Source organism: Antedon mediterranea, chromosome 11 (genome assembly GCF_964355755.1).
Source record: "Antedon mediterranea chromosome 11, ecAntMedi1.1, whole genome shotgun sequence".
NCBI classification, from domain to species: domain Eukaryota; kingdom Metazoa; phylum Echinodermata; class Crinoidea; order Comatulida; family Antedonidae; genus Antedon; species Antedon mediterranea.
The window spans coordinates 18,095,602-18,122,275 of NC_092680.1; the positions used below are offsets into that span (position 1 = coordinate 18,095,602).

General features: G+C 33.1%; 1 protein-coding gene across 1 annotated transcript; it reads right to left on the minus strand.

Annotated features, from left to right (window-relative positions):
* Positions 1 to 25,819, minus strand: LOC140062496 (proto-oncogene tyrosine-protein kinase Src-like). The gene is made up of 13 exons (XM_072108741.1): positions 25,718 to 25,819; positions 25,333 to 25,421; positions 21,128 to 21,358; positions 15,062 to 15,164; positions 10,887 to 10,985; positions 7,874 to 7,977; positions 7,088 to 7,237; positions 5,289 to 5,441; positions 4,656 to 4,801; positions 3,437 to 3,550; positions 2,937 to 3,090; positions 1,776 to 1,907; positions 1 to 1,206 (listed from the first exon to the last, which is right to left on the minus strand). The coding sequence occupies exons 3-13, from the start codon at positions 21,273 to 21,275 to the stop codon at positions 998 to 1,000; spliced, it is 1,512 nt and encodes a 503-aa protein (XP_071964842.1). The 5' UTR covers positions 21,276 to 21,358; positions 25,333 to 25,421; positions 25,718 to 25,819; the 3' UTR covers positions 1 to 997.
* Between the last annotated feature and the right edge of the window lie 855 nt (positions 25,820 to 26,674).

Sequence of the window (26,674 nt, forward strand, 5' to 3'; positions counted from 1 at the left end):
TGAAATAAAGAAAAATAATTTATTTTGAAAGATATATAGTTGGAAAAAAAAAGAATGGAAAGACAATAGTAAGTACAAATAATGCTTTGTAACAAAGCTAATAGGACAGTACACCACATACATTATATTATGGCAAACTCTAGCGTTTGCATCTTCTATATATAAGTTGTCATTAAAAAAATTGTAAACAACATACAATTAGAACAACACAGATATTTTTTTTTGTCATTTACATAATTTATGCAGATATATACAGTTAAATTCTTCTTGCCATCAAAATCTTGTCGTTCTTTTTTTCAGTGCAAAATAAAAGAACATTAAAAGATCCACCATTTGTTGGAGTTCCGATAATCTAGGCTGACATGGAGCTAAAGCGTGTTGAGGATAACTGTCACCTTGTGGATAAAATAATACTTAATTGATTTGCGTTATACATTCTTCAATATCACATCATATCCGTCAGGAAAAACGAATTAACCCTTTCTCGGTATTTGCATGGTAACCAATCCACCGTCTCCATTCCTTCGTGCAGTTCCTTAGCCTGTCACGGCATGCAGGCAGATTCAAACGGATATTTTCATTCCGATTCCTAGGGTTTGTACATGTATAACAGTTGTGTTTTGTGTTTTCATATATTCTCCTTAATAAACTGGTATGTCATACCATCGAACGCACCCCTGCTAATACTGTATATACAAATAACACATGGTCACGTTTGTATGTGATGGCAGAATACACTACAGGTAATGAATATCGGATTATCTCTCTCTGTCATCATTGCTCAGTCAAAGGTCAACATAGGTCAAAAATCAAAAGAAATATAGAACAGACCGTATATTATATATTTTCAGACAACTTTACTCGCGCATCCTAAAGCAAGTTTTTAAACCGTTATACAGTAAACATCTTCCGGGTAATTAAAGTAACATGATCAATAATGGCACCGAATGATTTCCACAGTATTTGAAACATATGACAATATGTATTCTTGTCTCTATCAGCACTCATCTGCCTCGCGGTATTCCGGTTCCGTTGCAACAAAGTAGTCATCCAAAAAGTGGTAAAGGAATTCAAATGTTGGTCTTTCCCGAGGGTCTTCAAGCCAACACTGCATCATAATTCTGTAGAGAGAATCTGGGCAATGGACTGGTTTTGGCATTCGGTACCCACGCTGAAGTTGGTCCAATACTTCTGAATTTGAAAGACCTGCAATTAAAGGCAATCAAACATAAACGTCAAATACATGTAAAAATACTAAAATTTGGGAGAAAAGGTCTTCTTTTTATTACAAAACAAAATTCAAAACCGTGTTAAGCTATTAAGAAATTGAAATTCTGACAAAAGTATTCTGATTATATTACTCTATTTAAAGCGGAAATTTAGAAATGCATATTTAATAATGATTTTAATTGTGATGACTTTGTTTACATGTATTTATTGTTTTTTATTTTATCTTAGTTATGTTTTATATTATTGCATATGCACAGTATGTTATATAAAATTAAGGAGCACCCTTAATATAAGTTGATTTGTAATGAATACTAGATTTAGTACTGTACATTGAATAGATATAATACTTCCCAGGAAAGGGCAAATGATAATATGACTTCAAATTTAGTATGAATAATTTGATTTTTGACCTTTGTAGGAAAGGTTGTTTATTCAACCATAAAGAAATTAACTGCATCTTTAAAACAATGTAGTTTAAAAATCACATTTGTTGTTTTAGAAACAAGAAAATGATTGTTCTGTATGAGGTTTTATAAACTTTTTACCTGGATATGGCATTTGACCTTTAGTTACAAGTTCAGCCAACAGTATGCCAAAAGACCAAATGTCAGATTTTATTGAAAAAGTTCCATAGAGGGCAGCCTCCAATGCAGTCCATTTCACAGGAAACTTGGATCCTATAAAAAAACATAACATCAGAAATAATTCATTAACAGAAATATTAATGAGATTTCATGCCATTCAGAATTGGTTATAAGTTGAGCGGTTGAGACAGTGGAACTTTAATATAGCCATAGCCATAACATCAGCAAGGTTTCAAGGCTCACTCACTCCATGGTTCTGGTGGTAGAACAAGTCTTCTCGGATAAGGACTATAAACCGTAGGTCCAGTGTACACATCTAGCTCATGTGCACTTTAAAGAACCTAGTACATCTCGAGACAAGTAGGGGGTTATCCCGGTGCTGTTGGTGACACAATGTGACCTTTAGGAGAGAAGAATGTTGTTGAAAAGGTGTAATATCCAAGTCCACATTTCTCTGATTTTCATGTAACAGTTCTATATAAATGTCACATTACTTTACATTCTAAGTGATATCTTATGGTGATAATGCTATGAATGCATTGTTCTATTCATTGTCAAAGACAGCTTCCCGGTCTAGTCTTTGACAATGGATTGATTGAAATTTATATTTATACTGGGTAACCTCTTCAGTCTAAGACTGGTCTCCCAGGGGGCCCAGTTGGTGATCAGTGGCTGTGATGTACTAATACACCGGGGTAACCCCCTAGTCGTCTCGACAGATGTACTAGGTTCTTTAAAGTGCACACGAGCTAGATGTGTACACTGGACCTACGGTTTATAGTCCTTATCCGAGAAGACTCGTTCTACCACCAGAACCATGGAGTGAGTGAGCCTCGAACCCCTGCCGATGTTATGGCTATGTAATTACGGTTCCACTGTCTTAACCGCTCGGCCACTCACTCACACACTGCGAGTCCCCTAATTGAATAAAAGTTTAATTAAGACATTAGGTGTTAAGACGATCTACTATTTTCGATTAGTGTACATGTGCAATGGATCTCCATTGCTTGACATTCCATTTCTCGCCTAAATTATCTGCCTAAAGATACAAACAATACGGCACAGACAGGTCTTGTACTCATTACCCGATACAGGGTTTATTGTTTCCTGGAACTACCTTACCTTTCCTAGCAACATATTCATCTTCTTTTATAATCTTGGCCAGACCGAAGTCCGCAATCTTGACCAAGTTATTCTCTTCTACTAACACGTTCCTTGCTGCTAAATCTCGATGGATAAAGTTCTTCTGCTCTAAAAAGTACATTCCTGATGAAATCTGCAGAACGAAACAAATAAAAGGAGAGAGAAAATATTGACTTACAATCTATTTGATCATTTTTGAAGACCGTAACTCGTCTATTTACGACTAATTTAAAAAAGCATGAAAAACATTCTGATTGACCAATGGGTGAAATGTTTTAGCCAGTCATTTGGATGTAAATAAATAAAATGATAATTCAAATATTAAACAGTTAGAAAATAAACTAAACAATGAATGAACAATGACATCATCACATTTTTTTGTCACATTAAGTTTGATAATGTAGACAGAGCTTTAATGTTGCCTTCTCGCATCACACATAGCACCATCTTGTCCTTTAATTTTATTGAAAAGTACATACCTGTGACCCCATGTCAACTAGATGTCGAAGCTTAAGGTACACAGAGCTGTCAGCTCGTAGGTAGTCAAGTAAACTGCCATTAGACATCAACTCTGTTACAATGTATATAGGTTCCTAAAGACAAAGAAGGTTCAAATAATATTAGTACAGATGAAGAGAGAAAGATGAGGTAGAGAAAAGGTGAAAAAAATAATTCTACAAAAAATGATGATAATAATACTTTAGTAGCACTGATTGCAATGAAAGCAACAATGTTTAACAAATGAAAATCACAAGGATAAAGATAATTGAAGATGATGATGATGATGATTGTGGATAGATAATGAAGGACCGATTAAGATAGTGGTGGAAGCTACAATAGGAATAACAATACAACAATGATTAAGATATTGATAACAATGAGGATGATAATTGATAACAATGAGGATGATAATTGATAACAATAATGATGATAATTGATATCAATGAGGATGATAATTGATAAAAATAATGATAATTAATAACGATGATAATTGATAATGATGATGACAATTGTTATTATATTAATGACTGCAGATTAATAATATAATAGTGATAATAATTACAATGTTTCAACAATAATTGATGAGGAATGGCAATGAAGAAAATTTATTATGATGAAGATAATTATTGATGATGAAGAAGATGTTGATGATGATGTTGATGATGTTGTTGAGAATGATGATGAGGATGATGTAGATGATGTTGATGATGTCAATGATGTTGATGATGATGTTGTTGAGAATGATGATGAGGATGATGTAGATGATGCTGATGATGTCAATGATGTTGATGATGATGTTGTTGAGAATGATGATGAGGATGATGTAGATGATGTTGATGATGTCAATGATGTTGATGATGATGTTGTTGAGAATGATGATGAGGATGATGTAGATGATGTTGATGATGTCAATGATGTGATGATGATGTTGTTGAGAATGATGATGAGGATAATGTAGATGATGTTGATGATGTGATGATGATGATGAGGATGCTGATGATGATAAGGATGCTGATGAAGATGCTGAGGATGATGATATTGTTGATGGGATGATGATGAGGATGATGTTATGATGATATTGATGATATGATGATGATGATATTGATATGATGAGGATGATGATAGTGATGATGATGATAATGATGAGGATGATGTGATGAGGATAATGATGATGCTGGAAGAGAGTCATAAACTTACCGTGTCTGAGCATACAGCGTATAATCGCACCAATTTCTCATGTCTCATCTCCTTCATAATGTTGGCCTCTGCAAGGAATGCTTCTGGAGACATGGTTCCTGCTCTTAAAGTCTTGATAGCGCATGGAGTTGTACCTTTCCAGTATCCTATTAAAACGCAATCAAAATTTGAATAAACAACTTATGACAAAAAAGATCGACGTTTCGGAACCATCATGGAACCATTCTTAAGAACAAATGAGTAAAATTAACAACTAAAGAAAATAAAAAGCACCAAATGGTGACAGGAAATACTAAACAATTAGTAACAAAGACTGAAAAGCCTAAAAAGATAAGCTCCTACTCTTGTTAATTATTAAAACAATTTTGCCTTGATTGAGTCATTTTGTTTGTTAAGGGACTAAAACTCTTAACTCTTGAATTAACTCTAAAGTATTTCATTAACTAAGAAATCAAACTTGGATCTGCACTTAGACAATACTTACACAACCTACATTTGATTGCTTAATTAATAAAATGCTTTGGATAAAGAGTTGAAACTTGTATTTCACAAATTTAATCATTTGCCATCGTTATTGTTTTTTAAAAGCATAACATTACGTCGATATACATATATCTTTCCACCTTCACTTACCTTTCCATACTTCTCCAAATTGACCGGCACCGAGTTTCTGTTCGAAGGACAGCTCGTGCCGCGAAATTTCCCAAGCGTCTCTGAATGATGGGATAATTAACGTTTCACGTGTGCACGGTGATGTCAGCTTACAACAAAGACCCTCTGCTTGGCCTAAAGAAAAATAATTCTATATTTATTCAGGCTCTGATGGTGTCATTATGAAAACGGAAAAATTAATGTTTAAAAAATGCACATGCTCGCCATCATGCAACAGGCAACATGTCACCATGGCAAGAAGCTGCCATGGAAAGTATGCAGCCATGAAGCAGAAGGCAGAGCCTGTGCATCTCATTGCCATGGCGACGGCAAGCTTCATTGACATCGAACATAGGCAAAAGAAATTTATGTAAACAGTAAAACTAAAATATTATAAATGCGGCTTTTTTCATCCTTATAATCTTTGTTTTGTTTAATTTAAGAAATATCAATCACAATACACTTTATTTATTTTAGTAAACATTTTCAGTACTATGCAATATTAAGCCATGCAAATCATTTGCATAAATTTGAATATTTGATATCACCTGGGAAATACTTTTGTGAGTTGTATTTGTTTAGTTTCTTTGGCATAGTTTCACAACGATAAATATAATATTTATTATTAACACGATAAACACTTCTGGTACCCCCATGAGGTATTAATCCTAAATACAAATAATAAATAAGATTGTTATTATTTGTTCTTTATACTGGGTAGCCTCTTCAGTCTAAGAATGTTCTCCCAGAGGGCCCAGTGTACAGTAGAGTGTACTATGATGAGTTTGTGACAGTGGCTGTGTGTGAACTAGCACACTGGGGTAACCCCCTAAATTTCTCGAAAGATGTACTAGGTTCTTTAAAGTGCACATGAACAAGATGTGTACACTGAACCTACGGTTTATAGTCCTTAACCGAGAAGACTTGTTCTACCACCAGGTTCCACTGTCTTAACTGCTCGGCCACTCACGCGCTCGATGAAGAATAAAAGCAACAATCAACAATAAACAACAGATATCTTGAAGAATAGGAAATTGAGGACTGACCTTATTTCTAAAGCTCTACCTACACTATCAAACTTTATGTGACATGATGATGTCATATCACTACCATATTTTGGCATCACCAGTATATTTGGGCACATTCTGATTTCGTCAAACTAGTATAGTAGTGTAGACAGAGCTTAAGATACAATTAACACGGTGAAACTATTCTATTCATCTGAAATAGGGCATTAATTGTCTAATTACAACTCGGTAAAGCTAAAATATTTAGGCATAGCGGGGCATACCGACAGCCAACTTTTTAAAAGCCTGTTTATACTGTGGCTGATGACAACGACAATAAATGGATAGAGAATTAGTATTCGTCATTACATAATAAATGACATTTCCATTCAATGATGGTTTATCTGTGTTTATTTGTTGTTTTGTCACTAGAGTAACACAAATACATTCTTTCTTTAATACAGCAAACAAAGGAATCTATAGGGCCTTTAATGCTGTCTTTGATGAAAGCCAGCCACCACTGTCCGTACCAGTAAATATGGTTGTCAACAAAATGTGGAGCATTTATTCTATCTGAAGCTCTTCCTACACTATCAAACCAGTTTGACAAAAAAAGTTTGATGTGTTCAAATATGGTTATGAAATGACATCATCATGTCCATATATGGGCACATCACATGTTGTTGTCACATACACTTTGATAGTGTGGACAGAGCTTAAGCTAGCCACATGCAATAATATGAAAAATGATAAAAGTAATTTAATTATACAAACCTCGATAGTGCAGTATAAGCTCTTGTATTGTACGGAATTCCTTAGTTCTTGCAATGTAAAATAGAGAGGTATGCTTCTGTTGTTTAATCTTGTAATGTCTAACATTAGGCCCCGAGCTGGTAAAATCTCTAATAGACAGGGCATGGTTACCTGAAATTAGTGTCATTTGGAATTAGCCCTGTCTCATGGAAAAATGATATCTCATGGTGAAAATGAACAGCCCTAAAGTACAGTACAGTACGTTCAGCTTTCTTTAAATAGTTTGAGAATTTTTGCCAAGCAACTTGTTGTGTGCGCCGTCTATAACTGTTATACTCTGTGTCCAAAGTTGGAGCACTTTTTAATCTTCCCGGCCTAGCATTCGTCGATGATTTACGGTGGACAACAATTTTAAATTTTGTTTGTTATAAGTTTAGGGTGTTATAAAACAAATAATTAATGTTTTGTATTTGATGAATGGAGAGAATATTTCATTTGTTGAAACATTGACTGCTTTATTTTTCAACTTATGAAATATTCTCACCACCCACCTCATAAACATTCATTATTTGTATATTATATAACACCAAAATAAATTCTTGTAATTTGATTAAACGGTTGTGGGGTTACATGGTGTGCAATAGTATGCACTATTAAACGGTCATTCAATAGCACCTAATAAATTTGGTGAATGATGATTCACCTCATGCCATTATTTGTACCATACACTAATAAACATTCATTAATTGTATACTATAAATTGACATTATATATTGGGCATTAACATGACCTGAAATATTTAAATACCTGGACTTGTTTCACTTTCTCGCACCAAGAATGAACCTTTAGGAAGACTTGCCTTCATCAGCCTATTAGCAGCATCTCCACGGCTGATGCGCCCAAAAAACCACCTGTAAAAAAATAGGTAAAAGTTTGTTATTAATAAGTACCATTTAAAATAGGAAAATGAAAAGAATAATATAAAAAAATATAAAGCTTTCAAAACAATAGGTTTAAAGTTCTCAGAAAAAAAATAAATTTTTTACCAGTTCACCCTCTTGTATACAGACTAAACAATGTGAACGTACAAATTAGTTCGGTTTGGTGGCTTACAATGATAACTAGTTTGACAAAAAAAGTTATGTTCCCAAATATGGTAGTAATATGCCTAAATATGGTAGTGATATGACATCATCATGTCACGTACAGTTTGATAGTGTAGACAGAGCTTAAACTGTATTTGTGTAGCTCACTGCACTTTCAGAACTGTCCTCAATATATATAGAAAGTCCACTACAGTAAAATGCAAAAAGCATATTACCAAAATAGTAATTGAAATAAATCATATTGATATTATAAAATATGATATAATATCATATTTTATAATATCAATATGATTTATTTCAATTACTATTTTATACTAAAATACTATAACATTAACAATCACAATTTCTTGTTCTTGTATTCAAAATTATAAAAGAAGATAGCCCAAATGAAATTTTTTACCGAAAACTAAAATTGGTTAAAACTATTTCTTAACTGTCTACATGATCAAGCTTTATGCGACAACAAAATGTGATGTGCCCATATATGGGCATGATGATGTCATGCACTACTATATTTAGGCATATCATTACCATATTTGGGTTCATCACACTAATTTGATAGTGTAGACTGAGCTTTACTTAAAAACTGTAGTTAAAAATGAGGATCATTGGATAAGGAAATAAAACCAATCAGTATTTAAACAGGAAGTTGAACAAATAATTTACAGAATGTATCCGGGAATAACACTGTAATAAACAGGTACTTCTGAATTGTGTAATTAACTCTCAAAAAACATCAAGTCCATACAAAGAGGTATAGCATAATAACGGGTACCTATTGTCTGGTAATAAGTATAGTAACAAAGTACATAGGAAAAGGGATTAGATCGTCTAACCCATAGTATTTGAATGGCTGTACTATGAACAGGTTATTGTATAATTAAATACTCAAGCTCAGGCTTTCGGTTTAGAGCAAGTACTGTACACAATTATCAGGAAGAGAATGGAAGTTTTTAAAAATTCATTAAAAAAAATTGATTAAGCCCTTTCAGATGGTTCTCGAATATAGTAATTAAGGAGTAAAAGAACTGGAATGTTCAAATTTTATGCAAGGCTATTTGTACTGCAAGACTACTGGCAGCCAATGTTTAGACCAGTGGTGTAACGCAGGCCTAGGCCCCTGGTTTAGGAACCCTAAGTGGCCCTCCAAAGAGGCCTCAGACATTTTTAGCCTTTTTCGACATATTTTAATGCCTGTTTTTCCTCTGGGCACTCCTCAGAGGCCTCTATAAACTCTGGGGCCTTTGGGTTTAGCCAGTGACCACTTATAGCCATTACGCCACTGGTTCAGGCCCGCATACAAGGTCTTAACATATCCTACATCCTTTATTAACTTAAATCAACACTCGTTGGTGGATCTCGTAAAAACTAATGGATGAATGGTTAAAATAGAAAACATGGTAATTATCAAATTAATCTTTGTATGTCTGTTGTCCTTCGAAATAGAAAACAGTTGGTGAGTCATTACTATGCCCTCTCACTCATCAAGAGTGAAATTATTTTAAATAATTGAGAAATGAATACAGTACATCCTGAAACAGGTATGACTACTGAATGACAGGTATCAACATGCTATACTACAGTACAGTGTAAATACAATAGGTATGGACCTTGATTTTTATAGTATCTGGTGTTTTTTGGAATATTGTACAATAATAATATATAAGTAGAGAGAAATTAATTCATTGTCATGTTAGTATTTTGTTTCTGTTTTGTAAATTAAAGATGTATTTATTAATTTGAATTTATTCAAAAAGGTTAACCCTTTGAATTTAGTTGAACTTGCAGGCCAGCTGATATCAAATATAAATATACCAATAAATTTACAGTACAGCATAATAATGTGTGAACATTTAATTTTCTAGATTTAAACATTTTAATAACTGTAATATTTAAAACTATTGTTATAATTATTTATTGATGCTACTACTGTATGTATAACATAATAATATCATAATAAAATCAAGGCCAGTAGAGATGGTTAAAACAGTAATAATAATTGTATGATAATTTGATAAACCAACCATAAAATACCAAGAAAGATCATATCTCAGACAACAAAAGTTTTTGTTTGAAAATTGTATATATCGTGTCCTATTATCATGGTTGACAATATGATACAATAACGTCAGAAAATTCAATATGACGTAAACACATTTATACAGCATAATAAGAAAACAGTATTGGCTAATTGATATTAGTTTGTGTTGCTGTTTGATATGAATACACACACACCTATAGTGAAAACAACCTTTAAATACTAGTCTGTAGAGAATCGTGTGGGCCTTAAAGTTTCATATCAGCTACATAATCTACAAGAGCATGACGTAATAAGCAAAAGGCCATTAGATATTACGCAAAAGCAGGATGTAATATCCTGAAAACTTTTTAAAGATAATAATGCAGAAATGTTCTCACTTAAGCTCTGTCTACACTATCAAACTAGTTTGGCAAAATATGGTAGTGATATGCCCAAATATGGTAGTGCTTTGACATCATATGTCCATGGGCACATCACATAAAGTTTGATAGTTTAGACAGAGCTTTACATTGATGGGTCACTGTAGGAAGCAGAATGACCCACTTGCATAACTTAACCTTATACAGTAGGGTCATATTTTTATGGCTAGATCTAAATGTATTGTTCATAATTTTTGCTTGCTACAATGCTATACATTTTTTCAACTTTTTAGCGCTGGTTTAGTAATACTTACTCTTCTGACTCTAGACTTTTTAGCGCTGCAATATAGTTGTTTGGAACATATCCTTCTTGCTGTGTCTTGATTGACTTGGCTAACCACCAGTCCCCTTTGCTGAAAGAAACAAATACAAAGTATAATTGATGACATCTGATTGGTAAAGCTCTAGACACTATCGAACTTTATGTGAGAAAAAAATGTGATGTGCCCATATAGACATGATGATGTCATATCAGTACTATTGTATTTGGGCATATCACTTACATTTTGGCATACAGTACTATATCACACTTTTTTGTCAAATGAGTTTGATAGTGTAGACAGAGCTTAATTAGGGTTTCCAATGCTCCACTGAAATAATTATAAGAAATCGAAAAATGTACAACTTAAAAAAATATGAAATGGTTTTTGACAAAGGATTCATCAATCATAATATTGACATTTTTCCAAATTTTATGTGGATTTTTTTTATAGCATAAAGCTCTGTCCACACTATCAAATTAGTTTGACAAAAAAAAGTGTGATGTACCAAAATATGGTAGAGATATGATTATAATTGTGTTCATATATGGGCACATCATTTTTTTGGTTACATAAAGTTATAATAAAAATATAGTATAACATTAACAAAAGAGCTTAAGAAATTTACTAAAACAATCTGAAGCCTATTATTGCATGTACAGTGAAATTGGTAATTCTGGTATGTATGAATTATCATATTCAATATCCATAGTCATTCAATTATTATTTATTTATCACATGAGTCTCTACAAACATATTCTGTATTGATTTTATTACAAGGTCAAGGGGTTAAAAGCAGGTTATGTTGCAGTAGTTTGGAAATACCAAGTTATTTCCTGATCATCAAAGATTAAGACTCAAAAGAGTACCTACTGTATTGTAAAAATAAAGTTACAACAATAGAATTGGGCCTAATATTCACAAATAATTATGGTACCTATAAAATAAGTTTAATTTGGTCTATTGACAAAACAACTATCCCCACCTCTCTCAGTCATGATTGATTGCTTTTTAACCCTTTACAGTAGGTTTGGAGAAGAAAATACTCTATTTATAAAAGACAAAATGTAATACTGTATAATGTTATTTTCTTAGATTTATAAATTTCATGTGTTCAAGAGATTGACTGTTTTGGAGACGAGAACCCCATTCATATGATACTACCGTACTACCCCAGGCTTTTATCGTTCACGAGGGTTTTATTGTTTTGGTGTAATACTGTATGTTATTGTTAACAACATAAATACTCCATACAGTAGAAATGAAAAATACAAAATAATTAATTTTGAAAAGTGATAAAATACAGTAAAAACTGTATCAAAATGCTTGGTAAGAATATACTATAGGTCACGTCAATCAATGAATTCTACTACAAATAGAAATGTGTACAATATTGTGTATTATGCATGTGGCCTGGCATTTATTCAAGGAAATAAATAAAGGCCCCTGGGGAGTTTATTTGAGTGCGGGGGGGGGGGGGGGGGGGTGTTTGGGGGTGTTGTTTATTCAAAATGATGTTCTAGAGGGGTCAGTACCTATTTTAACTGTACCCTGTTCAAATAACCACATTCAGTCATTTTCATTGAATTTTCATTCATTTTATTACACTATTTATTGAATCCATGAAAGAATATTAATACAATGAGAAAGGTTGTGTTCTTTGAATACACAAAGAAAACAAAACTTCTAAATATTTTATTTTAAAACTATGTATAATGGCAAAGGTTGCCGACTAAATAGTGAATAATAACTGTCTTCATTCACAGTATGAGGAAGTAAAAGGTAACTAAACTTTATGCCAAACAGGGTGGGCCAAAATTGGTGGAAACGCTGATTAATTATTTATTAATCGCGCCGACCCTTTAGGCAGTTATATTCAAGAGAACAGTAGCTTTAGGAAACAGCTACCATGCGGGTTTATGAAGGCCGAAAAATGGTTATTTGGAAACTTGGACTGGTCATGTGCACATCCCAAAGCACTTCTGGGAAAAGAAAGTCTGAATGAAAACATTTGCTGATGAATATTGAGATGCATGTATAGCAGGTAGTTATCGTGAGATGAGTGGCGTTTTTTGTAAGAAATATTTCTTGTTTTTATGGTCTATCAAAGTTTGAAAGAATGTGTAGAATATTAAACTATTATTGACTAGTTATTATTTTAATAAGAACTTAATTTTTAAGCTTGGTTCCCACTAGCGATGCAACGTAACGTCAATACGTCGTAGCGTTGCGTTACGTTGCGTCGCTAGTGGGAACCACGCTATGTGAACTTAATGTTTAATGTTTCCATACCCAGCCTTCAGTAAATTATATACTGTAGACAGGCAATTCAATTCTCTCCAAACAATGGCAAACATGAGTTTGAAAATGACTTTTTTAGGTACTGTATCATTCAAGCATGATTCTTTTGATGTTAATTTTAAGCTCCAACTACACTATCAAACTAGTTTGACAAAAGAGTGTGATGTGCCCAAATATGGTAGTGATGTGCCCAAATATGGTAGTGATATGACATCATCATGTCCATATATTGGCACATCACATTTTTTTGTCACATAAAGTTTGATAGTGTAGACAGAGCTTTAAAAGTGTAAAAACTAATATGACAGCTGTAAATTTCTCTTAAACCATGATACCAAATTGTTTTGACTTTGGAATAAACCTGCCCACACATAAAGTAGCAGTTATAGTGATAAAAAATAATAAGGATAAAAATAAAATAACGTGTGGGTGTATACACAATACAGTGTTTGTGTTATCCAATGTTTTTATTTACACAATGTTTGCATCTAATCTAAAATTATTTACTATAATTCTAAAAATTTTTTTTAGGGGTCAAGTTAAATTTTTTATTTTTTGAAGCAATTGCCTAAATTGATGAAAGAAAGGGACAAACAATATTTTAATAAAAAATAACATCCCAAATATTTATGGATTTGTCATTTAATCAGAACCATGATTCCTTCCAATACAGTACATATGCACTTATAGACATGTCAAATTGGACTAAATAATCAATAATACTGTAGTTGGAAACTTAGGAAGGTTATAATAGTTGATTATTTCATTGTACACTCAAGTATTAATAATGCTTAATAGGAAATATGTGTAGGTGTAGGACTCGCAGTATTGTGTAAGTTCCTGTGTTTCTTTCCCAGAAATATACATTGTGACACTGTATTTTTGTGGCCATGCTCGCCAATCACACAGTGACATATTTTCCTTAAATAATTATAAGGATTTCCCGTAGAGTAAGTGGCAGAAAGGAAAATTTTTGTAATATTTTAAGGTTTAATTGTTTCCCTTACGACAGTACCTTGGGAATGGTGAAATACGACTAAATTTCTATTAAGCATCCCTATAGGACTGGCTACTACAACAGTACTGTAATAAAATTCCAATTGCATTCTGGGAAATGTTTTAAGAATGTTGTTGTGGTCAAATGTGGCACAACATCAGAAAGGATTTGTTCTGGTGAATACACATTGTATTTCCCACAAATTATGTTAAAATACTGTATAATACCAATCAGTTAAAAAAGTTTTGACTGACTACAGTATGCCAATGATACCAACCATCGAAACAAAATCGGCCGCACAATTTTTGTTGAGTTACACTTACAGTTAGTTTGATTGGGTTAGATTCATTACTAAAGCATGGTTCCCACTAGAACGTAATGCAAGGACGTAAACGCAACGCAAGCGTTTTAACCAATGACAAGCGAAGTTATAGACATAGTTTGATAGTGTAGACAGAGCTTTATGCGTCATCTGCTTTATAAAAGAATGCGGTTGTAACAAAAATAAACATGCATACTGTAAACAAAATCGCACCCACATACTGTATTAAACGAAAATGCACTTTTGATGATGTATGGATTCAATGGAGCATTTATTGAATATTGCATGGCCCATAATCATCCAATCAAATGACAATAATTTAATGTATGTGTTATATAAAACCAAATATTATTATTTGTACTTGTCAAATGGTTTAACCAAAAAGTTAAATTTATTTATCATATATTATTAGTGTGGGCTAAAGCTCTGTCTACGCTATCCAATTTGATGTGACAAAAAATGTGGGCATATCACACTTTTTTTTGTGTCAAACTAGTTTGATAGTGTGGACAGAGGTTAATACTTGAGAATGGGCATAATATACTGTACCTGTCATCCAAGATCTGAAGAGTATCTCCTTTCTGGAAACTTAAATCTCCGTCAGTTCTTGCATCATACTTATATAAAGCAATGTAAAGATTCTGCTGCTCAACTAGAAGAAAAATAAACCATTTAATTATTAAACCAAATCAAATTTATTCGTTAAAAAAAGCAATTTTCCTCTCAGCAAATTAGGTCAATCACATATTTTCTTGAAAATGTTTCATATCAGCTTAATGGTATTAACTGTTTAGCAACTGCTTAATATTACGATATGAATAGAATCTATTCTGTAAGCAGGGCAAGTCCCAATTTCCTGTAGTACTAGTATTTAGTAGGGCATGATGTAATGCATGGCGAAAGTGAAATTAAATAATGTTACAGGTATTAAATAAAGTGTAACAATTACAATAGTTAAATGTGAGTTACAAAGAATATACAAAATTATTAGACTGTAGAAAAAAGTTTTCTCCTGTTGAAGTTGAATTTGTCAGCAAGAATTACCACAATAAATCTGCTTTCAACTAGTATTAAAAATGGTATGAGAAAGTATAAAATAAACACCTTTTAGTCTAGGCCACACTAGACATTTTACTTTCCATTCAATTGGATTGATAAAGTATAAACTAATTATTCCTTTCTTTCTGTAAATGTACTCCACTACAGTGTTTGTCCCTTTGCAAAATTGTTATGGACTATTTCGGTTGCGGTTTAGTCTTTCTTTTTAGTTTGTATTGTACAGCACTTAGAGGTTTCACAACATTACTGTAGGCACTTTATAAATCCAAGATATTATGTAAATATCATTATTTTCAAAATAGATAAATGTTTTTTTTAATTGCTGACATGCCGATGATAGATATGTCTATTTCAATTGTTGGTCAATTAGTATTCGAATAGCAGTATGAGTTGAATAGGGGGAATATTTTCATGTGGAGCATAGTTGAATGGGACAGTCAGACTTTTAACGAATACAAAACATAAATCATTGTTTTTAAAATTAAATGTACTGTAAGTGCTATTTTAAAGCAAACTCATTATTCCATAGTATCCATTTTGAATCAAAATACACTACTGTAGGCTATCCAAAAAGGCGGCACTAGGCGTTTTGCGTCGGAGAAGTTTATACAATACACTCTGTAGGTGAGTTTTCAAATGTGCAATAGTCATACAGTTAATATACAGCAGTCTACAGTATAGTCTCACTCACACATAAATCTTAAAATGTGTGCAAAACGTTACACACTGTACCATGCAACAATATCCTTAATATTCATGATATGAAATCAACCAATCAAATGTTAAGAATACGCTTTTAATAGGTATGTTATAATAGTGTAATAATGTTTATTGTTAGGTTGTGTGATCAATGCACAACATACTGTATACATGGTATGCATGTCATGATCATTGTAACACCTAGGCCCCGTTTCTGCTGCCAAAAATATACCGTATATACGGTATATTTTATATACGGTATATTTTTTGGCAGCAGAAATGGGTCTCATAAAAAATATACCGTATATATTTGCGGTATATATACTGCATAAATATCCCCATTGTTTGTGGATATTATACGGTATATTCCAAAATATACCGTATATTTCGTTCCCCGTTTCTGCTGCACTCAAAATATACCGTAAATGTGACCCGACTCATGACACGAGGTCAAAAACTAACAGAGCGCGACGCGTTTGTTTTGGTTTTTCTGCTGCATTGAAAGTTGAAAAACACGTGTAAAAGCAAGCAACAGATAAAAATGTCACTGTGGACCGAACAAATCACTATTTTTGCAATTCAATTGTGGGGGGAAGCGAAAGTTGGGGGGAGACTGCATGGCAACAGAAGAGATACCGAGATTTTAATTACAATAAATCGAATGTTCTTACACGACAACAACGTGATGTAAAATCATGGTAAAATACTGTATAATAGAAAATGGAAATTAAAACGGCAATATAGGATAATATAGCATAATATAAACTCAATTTGAATAACAGAGTTTATTTATAGTGACATTTCTAGATTGTGCTTGTATGTGCGGTGTAAATTCGTTGCCACTTCTGCTCATTAGATTTAAAATAGAAAGCAATGCTACGACGTTTTGAGAAACCATCATTGTTTTTGTCAGCATGTACCGGTAGGTAAAAACCTCACTACACGAGGTCAATCCATACTTCCGTCTCACGAAATGCATTTTGGGTAATGAAAGCCAACTTTTTTACAACCCACCCACGAAGTATGTGCAGCGGAAACGGTGCACGAATTTCATATACGGTATATATACGGTATATTTATACGGTATATTTTGGGTTGGCAGCAGAAACGGGCCCCTATTGTACAATACGCTACAGCAGAAATCTAGTACATGTGGAAACATTCATTTCTTAATTTGCAGGGACTGCCTCAAATTCGTTCGTTTCGTTCGTTTTTATTTCACAATGCATCAAACTTAATATTTTTACATAATAAGTATTAAATAAAAAAATGCAAAGCCTGGAAAAGACCAAATAAGCTCAATATAGAGCTTTAAGCCTGGTTTCACCAGTACAAAATACACTAATAATTGTATCAATTACAATAGACAATAATTAAATATTAATTAAAGTAGTAGAAATAATATTATATTGTATTGTGCTGCATTATGCAGTCAAATACAAGCTTGGTGCATGGTCTTGTGGTATGAATACCAGACTAGTGATCTGAAGGTCTTGGGTACAAGTCACAGCCAAGAATCATACAGTACTCTCAACTACTTTGCAGTACAAAAGTATACGTCAGAGTAGGACAAACATCTGACCAAGTATTTAAATTACTTACTAGTTAGTCTTAAGCTCTGTCTACACTATCAAACTAGTTTTATAAAAAAAGTGTGATGTGCCCAAATAAGGTAGTGATGCTAAAAAAGGTAGTGATATGACATCATCATGTCCATATATGGACACATTACATTTTTTTGTCACTGTACATAAAGTTTGATAATGTAGACAAAGCTTTAAGCTCTGTCTACACTATCAAACTAAAAAAATGTGAGTGCCCTATGGAAATGGTGATGCACTGTGGTACATCAGTACTTCACTTTTTTGTCAAACTAGTTTGATAGTGTAGACAGAGCTTTACATAAGATAAATACAGCATGAACATGTTTGTATATTGTTAGTCTTTACTGATGAAAATAGTTATCTCCATGCAAGAAAGGAAATAAGATAGGGTACAAAATGTTAGAGAAAAGTCCACAAAATGTCTGTGGCGTGGTGTAGTGTAGAGCTGTAGTGTACAGTAGAGCTGTAGTGTACAGTAGAGGTACAGACAGGTACAGTACGATAAGATCAAGCCTAATTATCTCAAGATCAATGGGTTTTTGTGATCTTTAAAATACAAGTAAACACTTAATTTTTCTCTTGAAAAATTTCAAACTAAAAAGTTTCAAATAAACAAGTTAAACAATAAAAAGACTGAGTATGTTTTTAAATTAAAAAATATCATTGACCAACATGCATTCTACAGTACTCCTGACGTCTCCGTTTATGGTACCCCAATTACTGTAGTGTAATGCCTAAAAAAAGAGAAAGAAATGGAATATGTGGGAGAAATAAAGGAAAATGCACCACGATGCTGGATTGGGATCATGCGGATATAACTTACGTTCTCTCATTTTGCATTTATTTTCGTGTTGCATAGCAGCTAAGGTGAGACGGTCTAAGCCACTGCCTAAGGTATTAGCTCTCTCACAATTTGCTACACGGGCTGGCAGCACCAATAGTGGAAAATTTAGAAAGAAAAAAGTATCATCATATGCTGTATTTTGAAGTCAGTAGAGTAGTAAAAAAAAACCAGTGAGAAAGGTATGAATAGTGTTACTGTACATCTACTATAATTTGCCACATAAAAGAACAAACACAAACATGCTTTGATAAATAATGGTATTTATGTTGACATGTTCAATACAAATGTGATGTTGTATGTCAAGTTGAATATTCTTGATAGCGAGACTGCAGAGAAAAAGAAAAATCAAAAGTACAGTCAGAGTAAAATAAGTCTCCCTTGAAACTGTTCGGTGTTCTCAGGGTGGCCTAGGGTGAGTGATAAACAAGGGCAGCAACGGTATAAACATATTGGACATGGTATTCAAAACATTTGCAACATGAAATGTGCAATAACTGAACATGAACATAATATTTTATAGGCAAGATTAACTAATGTACATTAGAAATTTACAGTTACTAAATAGTACGCATTGAGATCATTAATATTTTGTCCCACACAGTAAAGTATTGTTGATGACTGTATTGTGTTATTTTAAATCATTTGGTCATCGTTTTCGATTAGTTTGTGCACGGTCAAAATGATTGTGCCATTCAGTGACGTTTTGAAATGAGGTCAATTTGAGACTGTGATTCCGTTGCAGCTAAAAATTGCTCCGGAAACCGTTTTAAAAACTGTTATCGTTTGTTTTGTGTTGTTACTACTGTGTAAGAGTTGCCAAGAAAATTCTTTTCTTTCAAAATACAGTTTTAAAACGATGTTTCTCATGCTCAATAGAAACAGGACGCTAGACTCTAACCATCATCAACCAAACAACATTACTGTACATAGAGAATGAAGTATAGACCATCAAGTTCAAAATCATGTTCAAGTATAGCTGTTTTTCTCTGGACTTTGGAGCCTCTCAGTCTCACCAGGATGTTAAAATAATTTTAGATTTTTCGAAACTTTAACTTCCTTATTCTTCTACCTTACTTTACACTACAGTACAGTATGTGCAATGTACGGTACAGTCAGTAGCTGAGAACTAAAGTTTACACAACATCAAACAGGATGATACAAAATTATCATGCACCATTGTGTTTAAATTACAAACTAGTTCAGAGTGGTATTGACATTTCTATGTGTGATCTTTATGTAAATATTTACTCGTAAGATTGAAATAGCTGCTGAAAAAACCCCTTTCTGGTTATCATTTTAATTTCAATTTGACCCTACATTTGACAGACCCTACCTGAATAGAGTAGAAAACTAGGGGAAGAATAAGTTCTTATGCAATCATGACTTAGAAATCCTTTACAGTAGGCCCAACAAGTATCAAACAAAAACCAACGTTCTAGAGCTATGGTCTAACTTACAAAAAAAAGACCCTGTGTGTGCTTTTTTTTTTTTGCTACCATACAAAACAGGGGGAAGGATAAGAAGGTGAGTGGATGGGAAATGAGGGTGAGGGAGGGGGATTATTAATGGTACGGCATACTTTATTGAATAATGAAGGTAAATAGTATTTGTATAGTATTACATGGCTTACTGTAGTTAATTGTATACAAAGATTAGAGAACATTTGACTGTAGTAGGAATAGAGAAATTTAATATTTATTTTTACTGTATACGAATCTATAGACTTGACTCATACATCTTTGTAAGGAACTACTGTATGGGTCATTGACCCCTACCTACTGTAGTAAATCAGCCATGTCTATTGAACAAAACAAGTTTACATTCGATTTTTCAGGTTGTGCACAGAGTGTGAATGTCAGATGACAAGCAAGTTTTTGACAAAGGGTTTGAAAGAGCTTGTTCCTGGACGCGGCAGCACCCTTTGTCTATACTTTACGCGGATAAGACATTGTTGTAGGCAGATGGACAGTTAATCTACAGTTATTAGATTATGAAAATAATAAAAATTAGAAAAAAAAGAACTTGGAAATAATTGTAAAAATGTAATAACAATTTTATGAAAATCAGAAATGTTTACAAAAGTACAATTTTTAAGCTCTGTCCACAAACTAGTTTGACAAAAAAGTGTGATGTGCCCAAATATGGTGGTAGTGATACGTTTAAATATGGTACTGTACAGTAGTGATATGACATCATCATGTCCATATATGGGCACATTACATTTTGTTGTCACATAAAGTTTGATAGTGTAGACAGAGCTTAAGTTATTGCTACTAATACTATATATGAGCACATCACATTTTTTTGTCGCATAACATTTGATAGTGTAAACAGAGCTTTAGATTTAGATTAATGTGTGCTCTATTTAAATATTTGTTACGTAACGTTTAAAACTAAACAATAACACACCTGGTTGTTGTGTATAGCCATTTCCTCCCTGCGGTTCTTTGACTCTGTATTTATGACTTGTGTTCTCATGAACTGGAGTAACTGGCTCAGATTTTCTTGGGTTGTTCTGTATCGTTGGATCTTCTTCCTTACTACAAATACAACCCATATTTATTTGGCACCATTCAACAGTCAAGTTGTGACAAATCACTGGACATTAGAAACTGACCCAAACTAATTGAATCTTACAACCTAAAAAAGAGAGAGAAAAAAGATCTTGTACAAGTTTTTAGATATTGTTTAACTGTTTTAATTATTAGTACACAAATAGGAAATACCAAGCTTTGTAAAACATGATACTGAATTGTTATTTTTTAATGTTATATATATTGGCAAAAGAGGAGATACATTTTACTCAGTGGCTATGAGCGCTCACTGAATAAACCCAGGAGTTCCAGAGCTCAAGGAGCCTCAGAGCATGAGCAGTTCAGTGCAACATAGCACCCAGCGTTGGAGGGCTCTTTTAGGAGTGCTACTGTAAGCCTTTGCCCTCCCTGTGTGTTAATACGCCACTATGTTTATTTAAATACAGAGTATAGACACTTAACATACTGATAGTGATACAGTACATATCTCTCTCTCTCGCTAGAAAATCGACGGAGTGTCTGAAACTACCTTATTTATTCAATTACAGTATATTTTTGGCCCAATTTGAAATGGTGGAGATACTGCGTTGGAGGGCTCCTTTAGGAGTGCTACTGTAAGCCTTTGCCCTCCCTGTGTGTTAATACGCCACTATGTTTATTTAAATACAGAGTATAGACACTTACTGTAACATACTGATACTGATACAGTACATATCTCTCTCTCTCGCTAGAAAATCGACGGAGTGTCTGAAACTACCTTATTTATTCAATTACAGTATATTTTTGGCCCAATTTGAAATGGTGGAGATACTGTATGTAAGTAGGAAGAAAACTTCAGTGTTTTTAATAACTTTAGGGGGAAAACCAAGACTTTATTTTGTATCTTAATTGTTTTCCTGTTTATATTTTTTAATGGATTTTCCAGAATATTGTGAGCAATTAAAGGAAACTAATAGGATTGATGTAATAAAGCTCTGTCTACACTATCAAACTTTATGTTCGACAAAAAAATGTCCATATACTGTACTGTATGGACATGAAGATGTCATACTGTATCTATCAGTATCACTACCATATTTATCATATCACACTTTTTTGTCAAACTAGTTTGATAGTGTAAACAGAGTATTAGATTTACAGTACATTAGCATTTAAAACAAACAAAACCAAACACATTAAGATAGTAAAAAGCTGCTAGACAAACCCAAGAAATGTTGTTAGTGATAAATGGGTAAGAAATATCTGTGTGCTAGTAGATTTTTGTCCATTGTATTATGTAAGGTTTTAAAGGGTGTATCAGTAAAAACACAATCCTATTTGGTTGGGTACTGAAGGAGTCCTTAGGTTCAAGTATAAATATTGCATTGTAATTCATTAACATTCATAAAACCAGTCGGTTTATAAGCAATTCATTCATGTTACTGACATGATAAAATAAATTGAATAGATTGAAAGAAATTAAATGGCCGCTACAATTGAAGTTAAAGCTACAAATAATCAATATTGTAATAATTATATTAAAATCATAACATCTTGACGTTGCTGTCTACAGTAGTGGAAAACTCTAATACAGTACAATAGGGTATGTACAGTACACCGGGTGTACAAACAATACAATATGTAGATAATCCATATGTTCAGTAATAGTCTGTACTACAGTATACATTTTAATGCTGATTATTAAGAAATACCATTGATATAAAAATAGCACATGATGTAATGGCTTTTTTGTCTGAATGAAATATGATTATTCAAATAATGTGCATTAGACTAGAGATAATACCAAGGTTATACAGTAAATTAATCTAGGTGGAATGGAAGAATAATACTGGGTGGGTGACCCTGCTTACTTACAGTACTGTACAGTACTGTCGTATCTCTTTAATATTACATTGACAATTTTTCACTCCTTGTTTTAATACATTCTTTTGTAATCAAATCAGAACATAGGAATTTAGCAAAATGAAGCTATTTTTAATAGAAAATGAGGCAACAATACTGTACTGTACAGTTGTTTTAGCTATAATATCAATCTGTATGGACTGTACAAGGAAGCTACTTTAACTTTGGGGTTTGGCCAGATGGAGTGCTAACGGTTTTAATATCATAATACTGTATCTCTATAACTGTTACACTTCTTCTTCTATCTCATTCTGAAATAATTTATTCTACATGAAATACATTTTTTCTTCCAGCGGATTTCCGACTCTTTAGGAATGTGGTGAGAAAATTTATGAATTTTTTAACAAAAACCTACAGGTACTGTAGGTAGGCTAAAAATATTTAAGACATTTATTAGTTAAAATCAATACAAGGTCAAAGGTTAACAATACAACCTAGTGCTAAGGATTTCAAGAATAAAATACAATACAGTGTATTATGACAAATTTGACAAGCAATCATTTAATGGTAAAAGTATGATGATGTTGAAATTATCTAAGTTATTAAAAAAAAAAGTGGGGGAGGGGCGATGCTCTTCTCGCTTCAGTGACATTCACAATAGTCTTACTTTACAACCTTTTTACGAATGAGCCACAATCAACCCCAAGGAATTATACACTGTAGCTGGTATCTACAGTAAAGTCACCTCAGTCATGGCCTAAAGCTAGGCCTAGTAGTCATTTCGGTCGCATTTCACATCAGTTGTGGTGTTATGCCGGTCGCTGCACCGTTTGACTTTGTATGTAAATTAGCTGATAGTATGGAGCGCCGTTCACCAATAAAATGGCCAGTGTTACTTTTATGAGTACTAATACAGTTTACAGTATTTATTACGTTCTTTAAAATTAATTTAAAGATGATGTATTGTCCCCCTGAAAAATAATTATTGAACATTTTAATGTTACATACAGTTATTCACTTATGACCAAAATTAGATAAAAAAAAAAAATTATTTACCCCCTGGGTAAATGGGGGACGATACATCTTTAATGGACTTTTTCTCATTACAGAAATAAGAATACAGCAACATTTTTTAGAAGGAATAATAATAATTAGTAAAGGTAAAAGGTATTCATATTTGTCCTCAAGCTTAACTGGAAACTGAGGAAATTCGGATTAGGCCCTCCACGGACCCACGGCAGCCAGCAGTGCAGCGCCTACCAGATCAGCACACCAGGAGACGATCCCTTACTCTTTTCGAATAGTGTACCATACCAAGTTCTTTAACGTGCACTGTTAAGTACACGGGACCAACGGCTTTACATCCCATCCGAAGGACGAGGCAATGAGAGTAAAGCACCTTATAGAAAACAGTCTGTAGTATTTGTTGTTTGATTTTGATTATTTGTTAGATATATAATGTGTATGGTAATAATGCATCCGAGAGAGTAAATATTGAGAACAAATGAAAAGAGCCTTAATGTGTTTAATTATCTATAATTTCCATCAGAAATTGTTACTATAAATTCAATCAAATCCACGTCTGATCATTACAATGATATTGTCATGTTGGTTTTTACAAGCTTCTCTTTCGTACGTTTTACTGATCAAATCCATTCCCCTTTTAAATCTATGCATGTCATTTCGACTCCACGACGTCGTATAGTACGGTCAATAAATAAACACCGATAACCTGCTTTTCACTTTATATTCGATATTTTATTTTATGAATAAAATATGTGTATATATATACGCCAAAAACGGGAATCGGTGAATTTATATATTTTGGAATTAAATATTTATTATTATAAGCTAATTTTTACAGAATATTATAGCGTAATATATATTGGGTACATAAACCTATATTGCATTTTTCGTCTCTTTGTTGCACCAATGGAAGCCTATGGTTTGCATAACAAAAATTGTTTTTGTTTGTACCTACAGTAGCCTACCCTTTTTTTTTTCGTTTAAATCATGTTGCAAATAAGGTATGACCCTGGATGAATAAGCAAAGAAAAAGATACACAAGGCACATATTTGGCATGGACCGATTCGAAACGCCACCGATTTCAAACACGACCGAAATGATCTGTAACCTTCTAGGCCCTAGTAGTAGTAGGCCTACCCTAAGTAAAGTAGCCTAGGCCTAGTAGTGGCCTAGTAGTAGTAGGCTAGTAGTAGTAGACTTTTTTTTCTTACCTTCTGGGTTTTTATATTATTTTTTTAGCAAACAAAAATGTACAATTTTCACGAACTCCACCACATCAACCGTCATTGCATTGGTGCATCTATTACAAATTAAAACAAGTAACAAATAATGAAACAAAAGAAAACACAATATAACTCAGTCGACAAACTTTAGGCCCACTCTTATTTGATAGCAACAAGGTGGTACAAACCGGTACGAGAAGGCTAATTCTTCGTGTAAATAATCACTGACCGACCAACCAGCCTCGGTAAAACAATGCACGGAACATCTCAACTTGATTATAATAAAAACATATCTATTACAATTTACCTGCTTAACTGTATAGCATACACAATGCTGCGTTAATAATTGTTAATAGATTGTTATAAAACTTACATTCGCCATTTATTATATTATCACAAACACGGAAGAAAATACAACAGTTTGTTGGAAAATAATGCAAATTTCTTTTGTGATCTTCGCCTTTTTGTAAATATCACCGCTTCATTACTCCAATACAATGGCAATTGGTCCACATAGAGGGCGGTAATCTATTAATCGATACAAACTACTACAGTATCCTGTAAATAATACGAACTACGGTAGCCTAGCAGTAATAAAGTTATTTAAATTATTTCGTTAAATATTTAAATAATTTAAAAAAATTTAAATTATTTAGAAAAAAAAAACAAATTGTATGAAAAATAATATTCGAAACTATTTACGGCCATGATTTTGTTATACACATACACGAAATATTTCACTTTGAAATATCTGTAACCTCAAAATGAAAGCAATACTGGATATGGAAGTTTATTGTGTTAAGACTTTACGAAAATAAAAGAGGCTAAAGAAAAATTGTGCTGTGTGAATATTAATCTAGGGTGCCAGAAAGTGATGACAACGTGCATGTATATGTCGAGGGGGTGGGGCAAGAAGTAAATGAGAGGGACTTGCATGTTGAACTCTGTCAATCAGTCGGCAGTTTAAAATATTTCAATAAGAAAATATGAATTGGTAATTTATAGAAATAAGAAGTATTCGAATGATAAAACTATAGCTGCTTACGGACTTGAAATCAACCCAAAAAAAGTGCACATGGCCATGGTAGTCGAAATTAGATGATGCGCGTGAACACCAACGAAAGTAGAAAATAGGCCTACAAAACTATATTTTGGGTGTATTTTTCGTTGTGTATAATTTGATATTTTGTTTGTCAGAGTTATATTAGTGACCACATAGATCAAAGAGGACATAAATCGAATGACCTCATATTGCACACACATGTTCCGTAATGTTTGGATTCGTTTTGTGTGTGTGTGTGTGTTTTTTATTTCAATGGTTTTTGCTATT

Excerpts from the sequence above, each read along its gene's own strand:
- LOC140062496 (XM_072108741.1), bottom strand. The coding sequence starts at position 21,275 with ATGGGTTGTATTTGTAGTAAGGAAGAAGATCCAACGATACAGAACAAC. Across the intron at positions 7,978-10,886 it reads AAAAGTCTAGAGTCAGAAGA|GTGGTTTTTTGGGCGCATCA; the intron begins GTAAGTATTACT and ends ATTTTTTTACAG. Across the intron at positions 7,238-7,873 it reads AGAAAGTGAAACAAGTCCAG|GTAACCATGCCCTGTCTATT; the intron begins GTATTTAAATAT and ends CACTAATTTCAG.